This window comes from Thalassophryne amazonica, chromosome 6 (genome assembly GCF_902500255.1).
Source record: "Thalassophryne amazonica chromosome 6, fThaAma1.1, whole genome shotgun sequence".
NCBI classification, from domain to species: domain Eukaryota; kingdom Metazoa; phylum Chordata; class Actinopteri; order Batrachoidiformes; family Batrachoididae; genus Thalassophryne; species Thalassophryne amazonica.
In genome coordinates this window covers 84134413-84157731 of record NC_047108.1, presented here as the reverse complement: position 1 = coordinate 84157731, position 23319 = coordinate 84134413, and the positions used below count along the sequence as shown (strand labels likewise).

The 23319-nt window shown below is 41.7% G+C and overlaps 1 protein-coding gene across 1 annotated transcript in view; it reads left to right on the top strand.

Annotated features, from left to right (window-relative positions):
* slc17a9b (solute carrier family 17 member 9b) overlaps positions 1 to 23319 on the top strand; it is a 46249-nt gene that overhangs the window by 13254 nt on the left and 9676 nt on the right. The window contains exons 5-10 of the mRNA XM_034172636.1: positions 8788 to 8918; positions 12730 to 12826; positions 14869 to 14965; positions 15100 to 15187; positions 15268 to 15302; positions 15446 to 15561. Coding sequence (XP_034028527.1) covers positions 8788 to 8918; positions 12730 to 12826; positions 14869 to 14965; positions 15100 to 15187; positions 15268 to 15302; positions 15446 to 15561 — 564 coding nt within the window. The remainder of the gene's footprint in view (positions 1 to 8787; positions 8919 to 12729; positions 12827 to 14868; positions 14966 to 15099; positions 15188 to 15267; positions 15303 to 15445; positions 15562 to 23319) is intronic.

Sequence of the window (23319 nt, the reverse complement as noted above, 5' to 3'; positions counted from 1 at the left end):
AGTATAAATCACACCTTTTTCTGTATTATCAACTCTTCAGTTTGGAATTTTTGTACGTTGTTGTAGTGGATGTTATATTTTTGGCATTTATTCTTTTGTTGTTGGAGGTTATTTTACTTAGTGCTTTGATTCCTGGGAAAGTCCTATTTAAATAGTTATTATAATTATTATTAATTAAAAATATAAAAAATGCTTAATTTTTCAGTATATAGATACGTAAATTGTACCAGAGTATAAGTCGCAGGACGTCCAAAACCAGTAAAAATAAATGAAACTTATACTCTGGAAAATACAGTATATGAATATGGCAATTAATGCAATGATTTGTATAAATCTTTGTAACAGCTACATCTATAACATGCTTGATGACAAAGATTTCACATTCAGAATGTGTCTATTATGTTGAAACAAATACAATAGGACACTGAAGTTCTTCCATTTACGGATGATGGAGGCCACTATGCTGATTGGGACCTTCAAAGCAGCGGAAATGTTTCTGTACCCTTCCCCAGATTTATGCCTTGAGACCCTGTCTCAGAGGTCTACGGGCAGTTCCTTTGACTTCATGCTTGTTCTGTGCTCTGACATGCACTGTCAACTATGGGACCTAAAGGTGCGTTTACACATAACCAAGACGCATTACGAATATCATTTTTCTGTCATTCGTGACACATTCCTGACATTCTTAATGTGACTTAACGCATCTGAAGAGGTTTCTTAATAGTGCGTGTTGGTGCGTGATATTCTTAATATTCGTGGAGCATGTTTTTGCCTGTCAAAAAATCTGCCACGAATGTCACACACCACCCTCATTTTGTCTCACGTCGTGGAGGTCGCAACTGAGCGTATTCAATCAATCAATCACTTTTTCTATATAGCGCCAAATCACAACAAACAGTTGCCCCAAGGCACTTTATATTGTAAGGCAAGGCCATACAATAATTATGTAAAACCCCAACGGTCAAAACGACCCCCTGTGAGCAAGCACTTGGCTACAGTGGGAAGGAAAAACTCCCTTTTAACAGGAAGAAACCTCCAGCAGAACCAGGCTCAGGGAGGGGCAGTCTTCTGCTGGGACTGGTTGGGGCTGAGGGGAGAGAATCAGGAAAAAGACATGCTGTGGAAGAGAGCAGAGCTCAATCACTAATGATTAAATGCAGAGTGGTGCATACAGAGCAAAAAGAGAAAGAAATACTCAGTGCATCATAGGAACCCCCCAGCAGTCTAAGTCTATAGCAGCATAACTAAGGGATGGTTCAGGGTCACCTGATCTAGCCCTAACTACAACCCCTGGCAAAAATTATGGAATCACCGGCCTCGGAGGATGTTCATTCAGTTGTTTAATTTTGTAGAAAAAAAGCACATCACAGACATGACACAAAACTAAAGTCATTTCAAATGGCAACTTTCTGGCTTTAAGAAACACTACAAGAAATCAGGAAAAAAAATTGTGGCAGTCAGTAACGGTTACTTTTTTAGACCAAGCAGAGGGAAAAAAATATGGACTCACTCAATTCTGAGGAAAAAATTATGGAATCATGAAAAACAAAAGAATGCTCCAACACATCACTAGTATTTTGTTGCACCACCTCTGGCTTTTATAACAGCTTGCAGTCTCTGAGGCATGGACTTAATGAATGACAAACAGTACTCTTCATCAATCTGGCTCCAACTTCATCTGATTGCTTTTGCCAGATCAGCTTTGCAGGTTGGAGCCTTGTCATGGACCATTTTCTTCAACTTCCACCAAAGATTTTCAATTGGATTAAGATCCGGACTATTTGCAGACCATGACATTGACCCTGTGTGTCTTTTTGCAAGGAATGTTTTCACAGTTTTTGCTCTATGGCAAGATGCATTATCATCTTGAAAAATGATTTCATCATCCCCAAACATCCTTTCAATTGATGGGATAAGAAAAGTGTCCAAAATATCAACGTAAACTTGTGCATTTATTGATGATGTAATGACAGCCATCTCCCCAGTGCCTTTACCTGACATGCAGCCCCATATCATCAATGACTGTGGAAATTTACATGTTCTCTTCAGGCAGTCATCTTTATAAATCTCATTGGAACGGCACCAAACAAATTTCCAGCATCACCACCTTGCCCAATGCAGATTCGAGATTCAGCACTGAATATGACTTTCATCCAGTCATCCATAGTCCACAATTGCTTTTCCTTAGCCCACTGTAACCTTGTTTTTTTGTTTACGTGTTAATGATGGCTTTCGTTTATCTTTTCTGTATATAAATCCCATTTCCTTTAGGTGGTTTCTTACAGTTCGGTCACAGACGTTGACTCCAGTTTCCTCCCATTCGTTTATATATATATATATATATATATATATGGTTTACTTGCGTTAAGGCCCGTTACGCTTATTTTCAATACAGCGTCTGTAATCAACCGTTTCTGCAGCGCGACTCCAGTTTGCAGAAGCAATGCTTTGATTCAATGGCTCGTGGCTCTTTGATTCGCTGCTCTTCAGAAGCGGTAAGTCTGCTTCTTAACCCCTCTGAAAGCCACTAAAATATCATGAGTCACTTTTGTGTAGATTAAAGTCACTAACTGGGACTCTTGTCTTGTTTTAGTCAAGAATGGAGAATAGTCCTCCGTTCCGTTGACACAACTTCAACCGCTGCACGGCTCTCTGCTGAGACAGAGTCCGCTCGGAATTAATAACTTCAAAATGAATCGCCGCTTTAAATAAAATGACACCTCTTACAAACGTTGCAATACAGACAATAAACTACAATCGACTAAAACAGTTTTTCCTTCCAAAATGAGACGTGTTGCATTCTTTATAAACCTGACCTGCACAAGAGCTCAGCTCAGAGATATGGAAAGACATTCATCAATCAATCAATTTTTTTTTTTATATAGCGCCAAATCACAACAAAAACCCCAACGGTCAAAACGACCCCCTGTGAGCAAGCACTTGGCTACAGTGGGAAGGAAAAACTCCCTTTTAACAGGAAGAAACCTCCAGCAGAACCAGGCTCAGGGAGGGGCAGTCTTCTGCTGGGACTGGTTGGGGCTGAGGGAGAGAACCAGGAAAAAGACATGCTGTGGAGGGGAGCAGAGATCGATCACTAATGATTAAATGCAGAGTGGTGCATACAGAGCAAAAAGAGAAAGAAACAGTGCATCATGGGAACCCCCCAGCAGTCTACGTCTATAGCAGCATAACTAAGGGATGGTTCAGGGTCACCTGATCTGAACTTTTAGGACAACCTGATAATAATGAATTACAATAGTCCAGCCTAGAGGAAATAAATGCATGAATTAGTTTTCAGCATCACTCTGAGACAAGACCTTTCTAATTTTAGAGATATTGCGTAAATGCAAAAAAGCAGTCCTACATATTTGTTTAATATGCGCTTTGAATGACATATCCTGATCAAAAATGACTCCAAGATTTCTCACAGTATTACTAGAGGTCAGGGTAATGCCATCCAGAGTAAGGATCTGGTTAGACACCATGTTTCTAAGATTTGTGGGGCCAAGTACAATAACTTCAGTTTTATCTGAGTTTAAAAGCAGGAAATTAGAGGTCATCCATGTCTTTATGTCTGTAAGACAATCCTGCAGTTTAGCTAATTGGTGTGTGTCCTCTGGCTTCATGGATAGATAAAGCTGGGTATCATCTGCGTAACAATGAAAATTTAAGCAATACCGTCTAATAATACTGCCTAAGGGAAGCATATATAAAGTGAATAAAATTGGTCCTAGCACAGAACCTTGTGGAACTCCATAATTAACTTTAGTCTGTGAAGAAGATTCCCCATTTACATGAACAAATTGTAATCTATTAGACAAATATGATTCAAACCACCGCAGCGCAGTGCCTTTAATACCTATGGCATGCTCTAATCTCTGTAATAAAATTTTATGGTCAACAGTATCAAAAGCAGCACTGAGGTCTAACAGAACAAGCACAGAGATGAGTCCACTGTCCGAGGCCATAAGAAGATCATTTGTAACCTTCACTAATGCTGTTTCTGTACTATGATGAATTCTAAAACCTGACTGAAACTTTTCAAATAGACCATTCCTCTGCAGATGATCAGTTAGCTGTTTTACAACTACCCTTTCAAGAATTTTTGAGAGAAAAGGAAGGTTGGAGATTGGCCTATAATTAGCTAAGATAGCTGGGTCAAGTGATGGCTTTTTAAGTAATGGTTTAATTACTGCCACCTTAAAAGCCTGTGGTACATAGCCAACTAACAAAGATAGATTGATCATATTTAAGATCGAAGCATTAAATAATGGTAGGGCTTCCTTGAGCAGCCTGGTAGGAATGGGGTCTAATAAACATGTTGATGGTTTGGATGAAGTAACTAATGAAAATAACTCAGACAGAACAATCGGAGAGAAAGAGTCTAACCAAATACCGGCATCACTGAAAGCAGCCAAAGATAACGATACGTCTTTGGGATGGTTATGAGTAATTTTTTCTCTAATAGTTAAAATTTTGTTAGCAAAGAAAGTCATGAAGTCATTACTAGTTAAAGTTAATGGAATACTCAGCTCAATAGAGCTCTGACTCTTTGTCAGCCTGGCTACAGTGCTGAAAAGAAACCTGGGGTTGTTCTTATTTTCTTCAATTAGTGATGAGTAGAAAGATGTCCTAGCTTTACGGAGGGCTTTTTTATAGAGCAACAGACTCTTTTTCCAGGCTAAGTGAAGATCTTCTAAATTAGTGAGACGCCATTTCCTCTCCAACTTACGGGTTATCTGCTTTAAGCTACGAGTTTGTGAGTTATACCACGGAGTCAGACACTTCTGATTTAAAGCTGTCTTTTTCAGAGGAGCTACAGCATCCAAAGTTGTCTTCAATGAGGATGTAAAACTATTGACGAGATACTCTATCTCCCTTACAGAGTTTAGGTAGCTACTCTGCACTGTGTTGTTATATGGCATTAGAGAACATAAAGAAGGAATCATATCCTTAAACCTAGTTACAGCGCTTTCTGAAAGACTTCTAGTGTAATGAAACTTATTCCCTACTGCTGGGTAGTCCATCAGAGTAAATGTAAATGTTATTAAGAAATGATCAGACAGAAGGGAGTTTTCAGGGAATACTGTTAAGTCTTCTATTTCCATACCATAAGTCAGAACAAGATCTAAGATATGATTAAAGTGGTGGGTGGACTCATTTACTTTTTGAGCAAAGCCAATAGAGTCTAATAATAGATTAAATGCAGTGTTGAGGCTGTCATTCTCAGCATCTGTGTGGATGTTAAAATCGCCCACTATAATTATCTTATCTGAGCTAAGCACTAAGTCAGACAAAAGGTCTGAAAATTCACAGAGAAACTCACAGTAACGACCAGGTGGACGATAGATAATAACAAATAAAACTGGTTTTTGGGACTTCCAATTTGGATGGACAAGACTAAGAGACAAGCTTTCAAATGAATTAAAGCTCTGTCTGGGTTTTTGATTAATTAATAAGCTGGAATGGAAGATTGCTGCTAATCCTCCGCCCCGGCCCGTGCTACGAGCATTCTGACAGTTAGTGTGATTCGGGGGTGTTGACTCATTTAAACTAACATATTCATCCTGCTGTAACCAGGTTTCTGTTAGGCAGAATAAATCAATATGTTGATCAATTATTATATAATTTACCAACAGGGACTTAGAAGAGAGAGACCTAATGTTTAATAGACCACATTTAACTGTTTTAGTCTGTGGTGCAGTTGAAGGTGCTATATTATTTTTTCTTTTTGATTTTTATGCTTAAATAGATTTTTGCTGGTTATTGGTAGTCTGGGAGCAGGCACCGTCTCTACGGGGATGGGGTAATGAGGGGATGGCAGGGGGAGAGAAGCTGCAGAGAGGTGTGTAAGACTACAACTCTGCTTCCTGGTCCCAACCCTGGATAGTCACGGTTTGGAGGATTTAAGAAAATTGGCCAGATTTCTAGAAATGAGAGCTGCTCCATCCAAAGTGGGATGGATGCCGTCTCTCCTAACAAGACCAGGTTTTCCCCAGAAGCTTTGCCAATTATCTATGAAGCCCACCTCATTTTTTGGACACCACTCAGACAGCCAGCAATTCAAGGAGAACATGCGGCTAAACATGTCACTCCCGGTCTGATTGGGGAGGGGCCCAGAGAAAACTACAGAGTCCGACATTGTTTTTGCAAAGTTACACACCGATTCAATGTTAATTTTAGTGACCTCCGATTGGCGTAACCGGGTGTCATTACTGCCGACGTGAATTACAATCTTACCAAATTTACGCTTAGCCTTAGCCAGCAGTTTCAAATTTCCTTCAATGTCGCCTGCTCTGGCCCCCGGAAGACAATTGACTATGGTTGCTGGTGTCGCTAACTTCACATTTCTCAAAACAGAGTCGCCAATAACCAGAGTTTGATCCTCGGCGGGTGTGTCGTCGAGTGGGGAAAAACGGTTAGAGATGTGAACGGGTTGGCGGTGTACACGGGGCTTCTGTTTAGGGCTACGCTTCCTCCTCACAGTCACCCAGTCGGCCTGCTTTCCCGGCTGCTCGGGATCTGCCAGGGGGGAACTAGCGGCGGCTAAACTACCTTGGTCCGCACCGACTACAGGGGCCTGGCTAGCTGTAGAATTTTCCACGGTGCGGAGCCGAGTCTCCAATTCGCCCAGCCTGGCCTCCAAAGCTACGAATAAGCTACACTTATTACAAGTACCGTTACTGCTAAAGGAGGCCGAGGAATAACTAAACATTTCACACCCAGAGCAGAAAAGTGCGGGAGAGACAGGAGAAGCCGCCATGCTAAATCGGCTAAGAGCTAGTAGCTACGCTAAGCTAGCGGATTCCTAAAAACACGCAAAGTGAATAATGTGTAAATAATTTAGAGGTGATTCAGCAGAAGGAGTGCTTTAGTTAAGGCACGTAAAGATTACACTGGGAAACAAATCGTAATCTAGATAACTAGATCAATCTAACTGCGCAGATTAAACAGCTAACAGATACAGAAAAACACCACTGTGCTCCGGAACAGGAAGTGATACAATACCGCAGTGAGAGCCAACCACCAGTAGAGGCCAATATATATATATAATATATATATATATTGGCCTCTACTGGTATTGATCCGTCTTGATGAGTAGTGAGCCTTAATAGAACGTGACAACGTTCGTAGTAGTTCCTGTGATGGTTCTTGGAGCCCAAACTGTCACGCGTTATAACGAAGTGACACGGAAACTCTCAGGTTTTGACACGACTTGTAACGCGGTGCCACATTTCACTGCGCGCCACGACGAATCAGTTTTCTGTCACGTGCGCACAATTAAACTCGGCTCCAAGTGTCGTTCCACAGTTCCTGCTGAAGCTCCTCAGGACGTTCCTGCAGGTGTTCCACCTGCTGTTGTAACTGCTGAGCGGGAGAACGAGTCTGAGCCAGAGGAACCAGGGGAGCGAGAGGAGACTCGCGTGCAGCCAGATATCTCTGCACCTCCTCCAGTCCGGCGGAGGAAGAAGCGCACGCACAATTAAACCCTACTGCATCGCATTCAGTTTGACTGCTGACACCAAGTCGGCTAAAAGTCTAATTTCAGTGCTCTTCAGCGCGCTCCTGCAGGTGTTCCACCTGCTGCATGTGCCTGTTGTTTGGGGAAAATGCGCGAGACGAGAGCCGCATGAAGCCACACATCTGGCTCTGTCCGTTTCCTCCTCCTCTCTGCACCACTCCATGGCACAAAGCCCAACTACGCATGTAGTCACAAAGTTCTTCTGAAAAACTGGAGCGATCTCATTTCAGTTGGATGAATATGGGTGTGTGTGTGGAGACAATTCACCTCATTCACAACGTGGCAGAACTTAACGATGCTCTGTTACGCGCAGTAGTGCGCAACAATGCGGAACACTATTCTTGACCGTGCGTAATGGTTCCTGATAATTCCCTAGCAACACGTGCCATTAATCGCAACATGTGGTAACAGGTTGCAACAGTTCCTGAGGACACCTGACGCCTCTGCCCCGAATCATCACATTCGTGATCAGCGGCCAAGAATGTGTACTTCGTGGCATTCGTGACTTGTCGTCATTATGTGTAAACGCAGCATTATATGTAGACATGTGTGCTTTTCCAGATCTTGTCCAATCAACTGAATTCACCCCATGTTGACTCCAATTAAGCCGTAGAAACATCTCAATGATGATCAGTGGAAACAGGATGCACCTGAGCTCAATTTTGCACTTCATGGCAAAGGCTGTGAATACTTTTGTGATTTCTTAGTTTTTTTATGTTTTAATAAATTCACAAAAATCTAAAAAACAAACAAAAAAAACAAAAAAAAAACTTTTTTTCACATTGTCATTATGGGGTGTTGTGTGTAAAATTTTGAGGGGAAAAAATTAATTTCATCCATTTTGGAATAAGGCTGTAACATAACAAAATGTGGTAAAGTAAAGCGCTTTGAATGCTTTCTGGATGCACTGTATTATGATAGGCACGTCATATTTAGAGTGGAAACAAAAATGAGTTTTAGAGTCTGACTGAAATAGGTGGGCCAGCCAATATATTGGTTTCACTCTAATATGTTTGTGTGTTTATTTATTTATACATTTTACAGACTTTGCTTGCATGTTTCCATTCCATAATGGGATTGCCTTAAATCCACATATATACAATTAAATGCTGTATGTTAGTTACATGTTTATGAAGGCAAATAAACATAGACACCAGAGTCACTAATTGCAAATAAACAGACACCAGAGTCACTAATTGCCATTTGTAGCTTTTTGGTGCGACATTCGGCATTTCAAGTGCCTCTTGTTTTTATTCTCTTCTCAGAACACTGCTGATTGGAGGAGCTGGCTCACTCCTGTTGGACATGTATGGCTGGGAGAGTGTGTTTTATCTCTCCGGTCTTCTCTCAGTCTTCTGGGCATACTGCTTGTGGAAATGTCTCCTCAAAGGAGAAGGTAAGGGAAGCTTTTACTGTCTGTCTGTTGATATTGAGTGACATCTTGTCTTTTGCCATGCCTTTGTAGGGCCACCTCCTTCACACTCAGTCCTTTACTCTGTCAAGCAACTTCCCTTTTGTTATCGTCACTCTACCTGATCTGTTCTCATCACTTGCACAAACATCTTGAAACTGAACCTCAGGTGTTTCTCCTATTTGCATTGTACCTATGATTCCCTCCTTTCTTATTTTGCCAACCTTCTATCACTATCCAGCATTCTCCTTTCCACTATACCCAACGTTTTCTCCTGCATTCCCTTCACCATCCATTGTCTTGGACTCACACATCATGGCTGGTCTTACTACTGTCTTTGAAACAAGACTTTTCAACCACCTGCCTTAATTCTTTTGTCATTCATCACTTCTGCTTCCCTCCTCCAGTTGTTCCATCCTGAGTGAACTCTGGTTATTTCTGCACCCAGTTCTCTGTCTTTGGCTACAACTTATATACTAGGTATATAAACTTACTTTCAATATATCTTTCTGCAAACTACCTTCTGATTCTTGATCCTCACTAAACTGCAGATATTCTGAATTCTTCCTGTTAATCTTTAATCCTCTGTCATCCAAAGCCCTTCTCTATTCTTCTAGCTTCCAGGGTGTACTTCATGCATTCAGATGTTGCACAAAAAAAAGAAAAAAAAAAAGCACCAGAGGGACTGGTCTTTAAGCCCATAAAGTAATCACATTTATAACCACATCAAGAAGGTAAGGACTGAAAGATGATTCATGGTGCAAACCTGTTGGAATCACATCTGCTCCTCTGATATTGATTCTGTCCAAGGTCTTGGCACTCTCATATTTTGTGTATATGTATTTACACAGTCCTTGTATGCACTGTATTTTCTGGAGTATAAACCTTGTTTTTTGTAGTAGTTTGTGACTGATACTTGAGTTTACAATTACAATGACTTATGGATTTTTCAGCAATATGAACAATTCTTTTTCTGTTTTTGTTTTGCATGTTCAAAAACTCTTTGTTGTACTTTGTTTATTTGATCTTTGTTATTATTAGTATGGCCAAAACAGCTGGTCACCCCTCTGAGTTTGGTCTGCTTGAGGCTTCTTCCAAAAAAAATGCCAGAAGGAGTTTTTCCTTACCACTGTTGCCTGTGTGCTTGCTCCAGGATGTGGGTATGGTTAGACCTTGCCCTTGTGACGCACTTTGGGGTGATTTGGTGTTATATAAATACATTTAATTTAATGTAATTGACTTAGAAATAATAATAATAATAATAATAATAGCCATTTATTTGTGAAGTGCCTTGGGGTGACTTTTGTTTGATTTGGCACTATATAAATACATTTAATTGAATTACATAGGGCATTCCCAGGATTCAAAGCACTAAACAGCTGGACTATTGTAATTCATTATTATCAGGTTGTCCTAAAAGTTCCCTAAAAAGCCTTCAGTTAATTCAAAATGCTGCATCTAGAGTACTGACGGGGACTGGAAGGAGAGAGCATATCTCACCCATATTGGCCTCTCTTCATTGGCTTCCTGTTAATTCTAGAATAGAATTTAAAATTCTTCTTCTTACTTATAAGGTTTTGAATAATCAGGTCCCATCTTATCTTAGGGACCTCGTAGTACCATATCACCCCAATAGAGCGCTTCGCTCTCAGACTGCAGGCTTACTTGTAGTTCCTAGGGTTTGTAAGAGTAGAATGGGAGACAGAGCCTTCAGCTTTCAGGCTCCTCTCCTGTGGAACCAGCTCCCAATTCAGATCAGGGAGACAGACACCCTCTCTACTTTTAAGATTAGGCTTAAAACTTTCCTTTTTGCTAAAGCTTATAGTTAGGGCTGGATCAGGTGACCCTGAACCATCCCTTAGTTATGCTGCTATAGACGTAGACTGCTGGGGGGTTCCCATGATGCACTGTTTCTTTCTCTTTTTGCTCTGTATGCACCACTCTGCATTTAATCATTAGTGATCGATCTCTGCTCCCCTCCACAGCATGTCTTTTTCCTGGTTCTCTCCCTCAGCCCCAACCAGTCCCAGCAGAAGACTGCCCCTCCCTGAGCCTGGTTCTGCTGGAGGTTTCTTCCTGTTAAAAGGGAGTTTTTCCTTCCCACTGTAGCCAAGTGCTTGCTCACAGGGGGTCGTTTTGACCGTTGGGGTTTTACATAATTATTGTATGGCCTTGCCTTACAATATAAAGCGCCTTGGGGCAACTGTTTGTTGTGATTTGGCGCTATATAAAAAAAAATTGATTGATTGATTGATAAACAGAATTAACTCTAATCATAAAAGATTCCCACCTTGGGCCTTTCTTTGTGGAGTTTACATGTTTGCGTGGGCTCCTTTCCAGCTTCCTCCCACATTCAAAAGACATGCATGTTAGGTGAATTGGAAACTTTAAATTGTCCGTAGGTGTAAATGCAGGTGTAATGCATTTGTCTATCTATATGCGGCCCTTCGACAGACTCGCATCCTGTCTAGGGTGTACACCACGTCACACCCTTTGGCTGCTGGGATAGGTTCCAGCTCCACGTGACATATCTATCTATCTATCTATCTATCTATATATATATATATATATATATATATATATATATAAAATAGTGTATTTTTTTCCTCTTCAAGAGCATTTTTTGTGCAGGTATGATACGAGGTGCCTTCAATAAGTTTTGAGACTTTTTTCGTAGGGACACTTTTTTTTCCTCGGACAAGCACGAAACTCTAGTCCCCTTCAAAGTACTCCCCTCCAGATGCAATGCACTTGTTGTATCATTCCAACAACTTCTGGAAGGCCCCTTGGAAGTCCTCTGGTGTGAACGTGTCCACGACCCTTGTCACAGCCTCTTTCATCTTTCAAAACGACTGCCTCTAAGGTTTTCCTTGAGCTTGGGGAACAACCAAAAGTCACAGGGAGCAAGGTCTGGACTGTAGGGAGGGTGAGGAACTGTCTTGATGTCCATCTCGGTCAAACAGTTGGAAACACAGATGGAGTTGTGGACTGGTACATTGTCCTGAACTTCGCACAAATCTTCCGCATGTTCAGTTCGCCATGAATAATCGTGTGCGCAGTTCCCACACTGACTTCAAACTCTACACTTATTGTCTCTGTTGACACTCGACGGTTCTCATCCATAAAAGTATGAATTTTCTCTCACAGACTCTCTGCCACCCTTAAACTTTTTGTGTCAACGAAACACCGATGCTCTGCCCATGCAATTTAATCCATAAGCAGTCTGAAGCAGTTCATAAGTCTCTGTAGCGTTCTTTCCCAGCTTAACAGAAAATTTTATAGCGTATCACTCTTCCAAAGTGTCCTCCCATCCCGACTGCATTTTGCAAAAAAGTCAGCTGTGACGAGCGTGATTTAGTAGAGTCCGCTTAACGTCCACATACAGCCGTCTCTTTCAACCTGGAATAACAAAAATTGGTAGATTATCTCCTTAGACATATGGTAATGACATATCAAAATTAGAAGAGTGTGGGATGATTATAACTGCCCCTACGAAAAAAGTCTCAAAACTTATTGAAGGCACTTCGTACATACAGTCTGGAAAATACAGTATGTATTTCCATAGTCCTCAACATCTCTGTTTGCCATATAAGATGAACACAGTTACACTATTCTTCCCTTTCTCTCCCACAATATAGCTGTTCCCTCTTTGCCTAAACTCTTTCTTCCCCTGGTGTTTGATTCGGTCCAGGTGCCTTTCCAGTTGTTATGTTATTCAGTGACATCATAAGAAGGTTATCTGCCTGCCAGCTACTTATTTGTAAAATTGCAGCTTGTGCTGGATTGTGTTTCGCAGGTCCTATCATCACGCTCGAGTCCCTGGGAAGTGGTGGAACTCAGTCCAAACTATCCAAGAGACACTGGTTACGGCTCTTCAGACAACCTGCAGTCTGGTGAGAGAATGAGAGGATGTTGTGGATTTTTGTGTGATTGTGCGTTTTGTTTGTCCTGTGACTAGTTCCTCAGTAGTACTGTATGGTTTTTCACATCTGTACCATAAACGACCTTATGTGTGGTGCTCCGTATGTGTGTATGTGTCCGTGTCGGCAGCGTGTGTGGCACTCTCAGTGTGTATAGTGGCTTTCCGTATCCATAAGCCTCCACCTCACCTCACATAAAAACTGCAACACACACCTGTTAGATGATGTTACATTAACTGCACAGCAAGTCACTCATAATACTCACAAAGGAGCCGTTACCATTGCGCTGTGTGATGCTAGCAACTTCTAAAAGATGACATAATTTTCATCCATCATGAATCATTGCGTTCACGTGCTCACTGTAAAGACTTGGTCTAAGCCTTGGCCTTTAATTTGAAATTAAACTTAAAACTAAAAAAAAACAAAACTTGTGTTTATTGGTGGATTGTAAACTACCTTTATAGGTGCATACTGCCTGTTACCTGCCGTTTGAAGTGTGTGGAATCATGGCATTATTTAAAGTCAATACAATACATAATGTGATACAATAACATGAAAAATAATCAAAAGTACAATAAATGTCTTAATACAATTAGGAAACAGCACAAGTTTGATTGGTTTAGCACAGTACATCTTGAAGCCCTTGGTGTGTCTTTTTGTGCCTCCAAACGCACAACAACACGGCATTTTCAGTGAATAAATTTAAAAAAAATAGCTGGATTTACATGCATGACACATTAACAGCGAACACTATTTTGAACCCAAGATGGCACCACAAGTCATGTGACCGATTTCTTACGACTCGTCATGTTACCACTCTCTCTATCAAGGCACACTACCTCCCAGGGACAACCCTCACTGAGGTTATATACCTGAGATTCTCCACCTTTTGGTTTTTAGAACTGAAGAAGCCTTTTGGATGAAAGGTGAAACGTCTTCAATAAACTCAAAGAAGTCCAGTCGCCCTTTTTCAAGCTCCAGAGACAAATATGACCTGGGTGACTGAGAACCTTCACAGACATTTGGTAGCTCATTTTCAAACAGAGTGTAACTCCCTCCCCAGCGTTGGCACTCACAGTCCAACAGTTTCAGTTGTTTTTACCCTCACCTGACTTATATGTCTGGAATAAGAGAAAACACGTCATTTTTATATTTCCTGTTTGTCTGTGATTTTATTTTCGATTAGCCTATTTTAAATATGAAGAGAAGATGAAACCTTTTTTTTTTAATTTCTGCTAATCCTTTTTTGACCAGGAAAAAGAAACACAGTTCATATTTAATCTTTAGTATTTTAAAAGATTTCTACTGATTGTTTTTTTGTTTTTTTTTGGCTGTCTCCACCTTGTTTTACCTTACATTCTGGGACACGATCGCAAAAGGGTTTCTATAAAAAGTAGATGTGAACAGCTTGTGATTTGGCCATAAAAAAAAAAATCAGCCATTAGACTTCTTCATGAAAATTATATGCTTGTGCATGAGGCTGAATTTCACTTCCATCTTTAGCCATTAAAAATACTGACACAACCTCAATAATTGTTTGCATATAAAAACACCATGTGCACCACAGGTTATTAGATATGGCAATGAAAAGAAAACAAACTAACAAAAAAGCACAGTGAAGAACAACAATCCAAAGCAAATGTATATAAGCTTTTGCTTCTACCTACACCCTTTCGGTTACTTAGTTTAACTGAGAAATCAGTTTTGTTTTGTTTTGTACAGAAAAGTTTCACTTTTTTCTTTGAACTGAAATAAACTTATTCATTCAAATGTGGTCAGAACATTGAATGAATTGAATGAATGAATTTATTCATTCATTAACATTTTAACTAGGACGGTTATGAAGTAGTGCAATCTACTATGATTATTTTCTTGAAATAAAATTTTGATTTTGAACAAGTAGGGAGACCCAGAGAGTGCAACACTTTAACACTTCACGACTTCCATCCCTACCCGTGTACAAGTGTAACACTGGTGCTCTTGTTCTGTGTGTTTCTCTTCCATGACCTGACCAGTGCTGTGATCCTTACACATCTATGCACCTCCAGCACCTTCTTCACTGTTTTGTCGTGGCTGCCAACATTTTTTAGAGACACTTTCCCTGAAGCCAAGGTAAATACAGCAATACCCTCATAGCGCTTCTCTGTATTTTGAATAAAGAGCCGTGAATGTGCATCAGGATCACTTGATGTTCACTGCGTTTTCTGGTCGGGTTTGTTCACACTCAGAAATGATTGTCCCTGCAGGGTTGGGTGTTCAATGTCATTCCCTGGTTTGTGGCCATTCCCTCATCTGTCTTCAGTGGCTGCATGTCTGACCACCTCATCAATCAAGGTAAAACCTGCTTTAAAACCTCTGAGAACAATGACAAAGTGATATCTCACTGTCCATCATGCTTTCTTTTTTGATTCCAGGATTCGATACTGCTTCAGTGAGGAAGTTGATGCAGGTACAGCACACTCTGTGTCTGCCTTTTAACTCATCTGTACAGCCTCATTGTGGTGTCACAATGTAATAATGTCCTCTCTCTAAAACATTTCAACATGGAAAAACTCATCCCATTGTTTTTGTGTGCATCCATTCCTCTGTTAGTTTTGCTCCATGGGGGTGTCCAGTGCGTTCACACTACTTCTTTGTGGCAACACCACCTTCCCCTGGGCTATTGCATTTGTGTCTGCTGCCATGGGCCTCTTCACATTCAGTCACAGGTACTGTCACCCACAGTGTCCTCATTGAGACAAGCTGAAAATGGCAAACTTTGGAACTTGCCCCACGCTTTAAAACTAACACACAAATGCAGTAACACAACACACAGTTCATCATACACAAGAATTTCTTTCTAGATTTTAGTGCAGTGTCCCTGAAGCTACTTGTGGTGTAGTATATAGCGTTTCCCGCTTTCATATGTGTCCTCTTGTTAGTGTTATGTGATTAATCAATTATCTGAAACTACAATTGTTCATTTTTTGGGACACTGATAGTCCCTAATAATGACACTGGCCTGAAATGATCCACACATTAAATAATAAACATCTCACATCTTCTATGCAAAAGTTCCAAGATTATGGACACCCTTGTGCACGAACATGGTGTTCGTGATGGACAAACTGTGACTAGCACAGAAGTCCAACAACTGAACACCACTCGGGTTCAGATCGGGGAGGCCGTGCTTCCCGATCACCCCCCTCCAGGTCTCACTGTCACCGCCCACGTGGGAGTTGAAATCCCCCAGGAGAACAATGGAGTCCCCAGTCAGAGCGCTATCTGGTACCCCTCCCAGGGACTCCAGGAAGGTCGGGTACTCTGCACTGCTGCTCGGCCCGTAGGCCGAGACAACAGTGAGAGACCTGTCCCCGATCCGAAGGCGTAGGGACGCGACCCTCTCGTTCACCGGAGTGAACTCCAACACTTGGCGACTGAGCTGGGGAGCAATAAGCAATGCGACCCCAGCTCTCCGCCTCTCCCCGTGGGCGACGCCAGAAAAATGAAGCGTCCAGCCCCTCTCCAGGAGTTGGGTACCAGAGCCCAAGCTGTGCGTGGAGGTGAGCCCAACTATCTCTAGTCGGTATCTCTCAACGCCCCGCACAAGCTCAGGCTCCTTCCCCCTAGCGAGGTGACATTCCACGTCCCAACAGCCAGGGGCTTGGACCGGGCCACAGGGCCACCCGCCCTCGACCGCCACCCAATCCTCTCTGCACCCGACCCCCATGGCCCCCTCTGCAGGTGGTGAACCCACAGGAGGGCGGGCCCACATCTCTCTTTTGGGCTGAGCCCAGCCGGGCCCCATGGGCTAAGGCCCGACCACCAGGCGCTCGCGCGCGACCCCCAACCCCAGGCCTGGCTCCAGGGTGGGACCCCGGGTCCGCCATACCGGGCAACGTCTCGGTCCTTGATCTTTTACTGGTCACGGAGGTTCTGAACTGCCCTTAGTCTGTATATATATGTGTGTGTATATAATATATATATGTGTGCGTATATAATATATATATATATAGTGGGGAAAATAAGTATTTGACCCCGTCAGTTTTGCAGGTTTTCCCACCTACAAAGTATGGAGAGGTCTGTAATTTTTATCATAGGTAAAAAAAAAAAAAACATCCAGAAAATCACATTGTATGATTTTTAAATAATTAATTTGCATTTTAATTGCATGAAATAAGTCTTTGACCCCCCCAAAAAAGATCTTAACAATTGCTACAGAAACATTTGTCTGCCATTACAGAGTTCAGATGTTTTCACACATGGCAGCAGGGATTTTGGTCCACTCCTCCACACAGATCTTCTCCAAATCTTTCAGGTTTGGAGTTTCAGCTCCCTCCAAAGATTTTCTGTTGAGTTTAGGTCTGGAGACTGGCCAGGCCACTCCAGGACCTTGAAATGCTTCTTACGGAGCTCCTCCTTAGTTGCTCTGGCTGTGTGTTTGGGGTCATTGTCATGCTGGAAGACCCAGCCATGATCCATCTTCAATGCTCTTACTGAGGGAAGGAGGTTGTTTGCCAAAATCTCACAATACATGACCCCATCCATCCTCCCTTCAATACGGTGCAGTCATCCTGTCCCCTTTGCAGAAGAGCATCCCCAGAGTATGATGTTTCTACCCCCATGCTTCACGGTTGGGATGGTTTTCTTGGGGTTGTTCTCATCCTCTAAACACGGTACGTGGAGATGATTCCAAAAAGCTCTATTTTGGTCTCATCTGACCACATGACCTTCTCCCATGCCTCCTCTGGATCATCCAGATGGTCACTGGTGAACTTCAAACGGGCCTGGACATGTGCTGACTTGAGCAGGGGGACCTTGCTGCCCTGCAGGATTTTAAACCATGACAGCATCATGTGTTACTAATGTAATCTTTGTGACTGTGGTCCCAGCTCTCTTCAGGTCATTGACCAGGTCCTCCTGTGTAGTTCTGAGCTTTCTCAGGATCATCCTTACCCCACAAAGTGAGATCTTGCATGGAATCCCAGACCGAGGGAGATTGACAGTCATCTTGTGTTTCTTCCACTTTCTAATAAATAATCATAACAGTTGTTGTCTTCTACCAAGCTGCTTGCCTGTTGTCCTGTAGTCCATCCCAGCCTTGTGCAGGTCTACAGTTTTGTCCCTGGTGTCCTTAGACAGCTCTTTGGTCTTGGCTATGGTGGACAGGTTGGAGTGTGATTGATTGAGTGTGTGAACAGGTGTCTTTTATACAGGTAACAAGTTCAAACAGGTGCAATTAATACAGGTAAAGAGTGCAGAATAAGAGGGCTTCTTAAAGAAAAATTAACAGGTCTGTGAGAGCCAGAATTCTTGCTGGTTGGTAGGGGATAAAATACTTATTTCATGCAATAAAATGCAAATTAATTATTTAAAAATCATACAATGTGATTTTCTGGATTTTTTAATTTTTTTTTTAGATTCTGTCTCTCACAGTTGAAGTGTACCTACGATAAAAATGACAGATCTCTCCATTCTTTGTAGGTGGGAAAACCTGCAAAACTGACAGGGGATCAAATACGTATTTTTCCCACTGTATATATATATATATATATATATATATATATATATATATATATATATACGAGGTCTGTTAGAAAAGTATCGGACCTTTTTATTTTTTTCAAAAACCATATGGATTTGAATCACGTGTGATTGCATCAGACAAGCTTGAACCTTCGTGCGCATGTGAGTTTGAGTCTGTCGGTTGCGTCATTCGCCTGTGAGCAGGCTTTGAGTGAGCACTGGTCCACCCCTCTCGTCGGATTTTTATTCCGAATAAATGTCTGAACGATTTAGAGCTTTGCTGCATCAATTTTTTTCCAGAAACTGTGAGAGACCTCCAGGTGGACACCGTTCGGAAAATTATTATGGCTTTCAGGGACGATTTTATGGGGATTATACAGATTAAGGAGTGTTACTGCCGCTTTAAGGACGGCCCACAACTGCTGAGAGCGCGGCGCTCCACCGCGAAGCGCGGAACTCCTCCGCAAGTCTGTCTTAATGTGCTGAAAAAGTGCTGATGTCTACGTCTTTTCACAATTCCTGTGCTAGTCAGACGACATACCGGATCAAGACAGCGTCCAGTTTAGAAATGAACGGCACATTCCACTGTTACAGGAGTTTTTGTCATGGAAAGAGGAGCGGCTCTACCGTGCGTCACGGTGGAGCTGCATGGCGCAAAGCAACGCCGTGATGAAGCCTTCCAGAACATGTTGGGGCATGTCCAGCAGCTCATGCACAATCACAATCGGATAATCACACGACTGAAAAGCAACCGGAATCCATCTGAAATCCACCTGAAAGCCGTCCTGTGAGACCAACACCGAGGTGGTTTTGTCCTGCGTAATGAACGGCTCCGTGGCGCGTCCCTCCACTTTTCTTTCCATGAAAAAAACTCCTGTAACAGTGGAATGTGCCGAAAAAGTGCTGATGTCCATGCCTTCTGCCTTTTTGGAAAAGTCAGACGAGGTCCCGGATCAACAAAGCCTTCACGTTGGAAATGATCTGGTTGTTTCAGCGGGGTCTGAGCATGTCGATTGGCGCTGGGAGTGCGCCGCGCTCTCAGCAGTTGTGGGCCGTCCTTAAAGTGGCAGTAACACTCCTTAATCTGTGTAATCCCCATAAAATCGTCCCTGAAAGCCATATTAATTTTCCGAACGGTGTCCACCTGGAGGTCTCTCACAGTTTCTGGAAAAAAATTGATGCAGCAAAGCTCCAAATCATTCAGACATTTATTTGCAATAAAAAAATGACGAGAGGGGTGGACCAGTGCTCACACAAAGCCTGCTCACAGACGAATGTAGGGGAGACAAAGAGTCAGAGCTCTATTGAGCTGAGTATTCCATTAACTTTAACTAGTAATGACTTCATGACTTTCTTTGCTAACAAAATTTTGACTATTAGAGAAAAAATTACTCATAACCATCCCAAAGATGTATCGTTATCTTTGGCTGCTTTCAGTGATGCCGGTATTTGGTTAGACTGTTTCTCTCCGATTGTTCTGTCTGAGTTATTTTCATTAGTTACTTCATCCAAACCATCAACATGTTTATTAGACCCCATTCCTGCCAGGCTGCTCAAGGAAGTCCTACCATTATTTAATGCTTCAATCTTAAATATGATCAACTTATCTTTGTTAGTTGGCTATGTACCACAGGCTTTTAAGGTGGCAGTAATTAAACCATTACTTAAAAAGCCATCACTTGACCCAGCTATTTTAGCTAATTATAGGCCAATCTCCAACCTTCCTTTTCTCTCAAAGATTCTTGAGAGGGTAGTTGTAAAACAGCTAACTGATCACCTGCAGAGGAATGGTCTATTTGAAGAGGTTCAGTCAGGTTTTAGAATTCATCATAGTACAGAAACAGCATTAGTGAAGGTTACAAATGATCTTCTTATGGCTTCGGACAGTGGACTTATCTCTGTGCTTGTTCTGTTGGACCTCAGTGCTGCTTTTGATACTGTTGACCATAAAATTTTATTACAGAGATTAGAGCATGTCATAGGTATTAAAGGCACTGCGCTGCGGTGGTTTGAATCATATTTGTCTAATAGATTACAGTTTGTTCATGTAAATGGGGAATCTTCTTCACAGACTAAAGTTAATTATGGAGTTCCACAAGGTTCTGTGCTAGGACCAATTTTATTCACTTTATACATGCTTCCCTTAGGCAGTATTATTAGACGGTATTGCTTAAATTTTCATTGTTACGCAGATGATACCCAGCTTTATCTATCCATGAAGCCAGAGGACACACACCAATTAGCTAAACTGCAGGATTGTCTTACAGACATAAAGACATGGATGACCTCTAATTTCCTGCTTTTAAACTCAGATAAAACTGAAGTTATTGTACTTGGCCCCACAAATCTTAGAAGCATGGTGTCTAACCAGATCTTTACTCTGGATGGCATTTCCCTGACCTCTAGTAATACTGTGAGAAATCTTGGAGTCATTTTTGATCAGGATATGTCATTCAAAGCGCATATTAAACAAATATGTAGGACTGCCTTTTTGCATTTACGCAATATCTCTAAAATCAGAAAGGTCTTGTCTCAGAGTGATGCTGAAAAACTAATTCATGCATTTATTTCCTCTAGGCTGGACTATTGTAATTCTTTATTATCAGGTTGTCCTAAAAGTTCCCTAAAAAGCCTTCAGTTAATTCAAAATGCTGCAGCTAGAGTACTGACGGGGACTAGCAGGAGAGAGCATATCTCACCCGTGTTGGCCTCTCTTCATTGGCTTCCTGTTAATTCTAGAATAGAATTTAAAATTCTTCTTCTTACTTATAAGGTTTTGAATAATCAGGTCCCATCTTATCTCAGGGACCTCGTAGTACCATATCACCCTAATAGAGCGCTTCGCTCTCAGACTGCAGGCTTACTTGTAGTTCCTAGGGTTTGTAAGAGTAGAATGGGAGGCAGAGCCTTCAGCTTTCAGGCTCCTCTCCTGTGGAACCAGCTCCCAATTCAGATCAGGGAGACAGATACCCTCTCTACTTTTAAGATTAGGCTTAAAACTTTCCTTTTCGCTAAGGCTTATAGTTAGGGCTGGATCGGGTGACCCTGGACTATCCCTTGGTTATGCTGCTTTAGACGTAGACTGTGGGGGGGTTCCCATGATGCACTGTTTCTTTCTCTTTTTGCTCTGTATGCATCACTCCGCATTTAATCATTAGTGATCGATCTCTGCCCCCCTCCACAGCATGTCTTTTTCCTGGTTCTTTCCCTCAGCCCCAACCAGTCTCAGCAGAAGACTGCCCCTCCCTGAGCCTGGTTCTGCTGGAGGTTTCTTCCTGTTAAGAGGGAGTTTTTCCTTCCCACTGTTGCCAAGTGCTTGCTCACAGGGGGTCGTTTTGACCGTTGGGGTTTTTCATGATTGTTGTATGGCCTTGCCTTACAATATAAAGCGCCTTGGGGCAACTGTTTGTTGTGATTTGGCGCTATATAAAAAAAAAGTTGATTGATTGATTGATTGATTGAATGACACAACCGACAGGCGTGAAAAAACTCACGCATGCGCGCGAAGATTCAAGCTTGTCTGATGCAATCACACGTGATTAAAATCCATGTGGTTTTTGAAAAAAATAAAAAGGTCCGATACTTTTCTAACAGACCTCGTATATATATATATATATATATATATATATATATATATATATGAATTCTTACCTGTAATTGTACAGATTACAGTATATTTCCAATAAACATGCCTGGAAGAGTCTAGTAATATGATTTCAGAAACCCCTATAGTGGACCATACCATTTCTTAGCTTTAGGTGAACTTCTCATGTGCCTCCCTCATTTTCAACATTGCAGTAAGTGTATGTAATGCCTAAATAGATCCTTGTCATTTGATTTGTGGTTTGTATGTCAAGTGATTTTGATCATTCGTCCCATTTGCCATTTTACCGTGCAATACTGGTTCCATACATTTTGTACCATTGCATGGCGTGACCATCGTGCATTCATGCTAGTGGCGATGGGATTTAGGCTAAAAACAAGCAGCAGGCCATCACAGTGCCCAGACTCACTGGGTAAAGGATGAGAAGGCTGGATGTGCCAAGGGGGCTTGAGAGTGAGTTGGGTGTGCGGTTCCTGAGAAAGCAGTGCTTGCTGGAGACAGAGCTGTACAGGACGGGTTGGCCCTGCCGCAGCTCGGGGCTTGTAGGGGGCCAGTAGGGCACAGCAGGCTCCGTCAGAGAACACCTGGTTGAGACGGGGCATCTTGGTCTTGCTACTGAACTTTGGCGGACACTGTAGGACCGCTAAGGGTGTAAATCCCTTTTCAGTTTTCTATAAATTAATAAAATAGTATAAACAAAAGTAACCAATAAAATAGGTTAATGCAAGTAGCCTGTTTAACACACTTTACTTTCTTAACCTCAGAGGTTCCGAATTAGATTTTCAAGTGTTTACAATTGAATGCTAAATTTAGCTAGTTTCTAGCATTTACTTTAAGTTACAGTTTAACTCGCTAATATTGGCTAGCTAAAGCACAGTTGTGCCTTCCTTAAGTATGCGTAGAAATGCACCCTCTCTCTACAGATGAGCTGTAAATTGCCAGTTATTGATTAATAGGCGTTTTCAGATGTTGGTGTTACTGTACAAAATGTTGAATGATAAATTATAATGGACAGTGAAACCCAACACTGTCACTATGAGCTCTTCCTCCACGCTTGACTGCTTAACGGAATCAAAGTTGGATTGATTTTTGTCATGCTGATGCTCCTGTATTTATAGTTACCTTGCTATGGTCTGGGTCGCAGTAAGATGTCTTGGAAATCACTTCCGATGTATTATCTAGTTATAAGAACAGGAGTTTTAGAAGTAAAAGTGTTCATTTCTTTTCTTTTACAAACTACAAGCAGGGAAAGTGCCAAATATATTTGATTTATACAGAAATACAGCTTTCTGGAAACGTATTGTGCCATCTTAGGTTTTTTTTTTGTTAACCACCCAATGTGTACATGCTGCTGTCA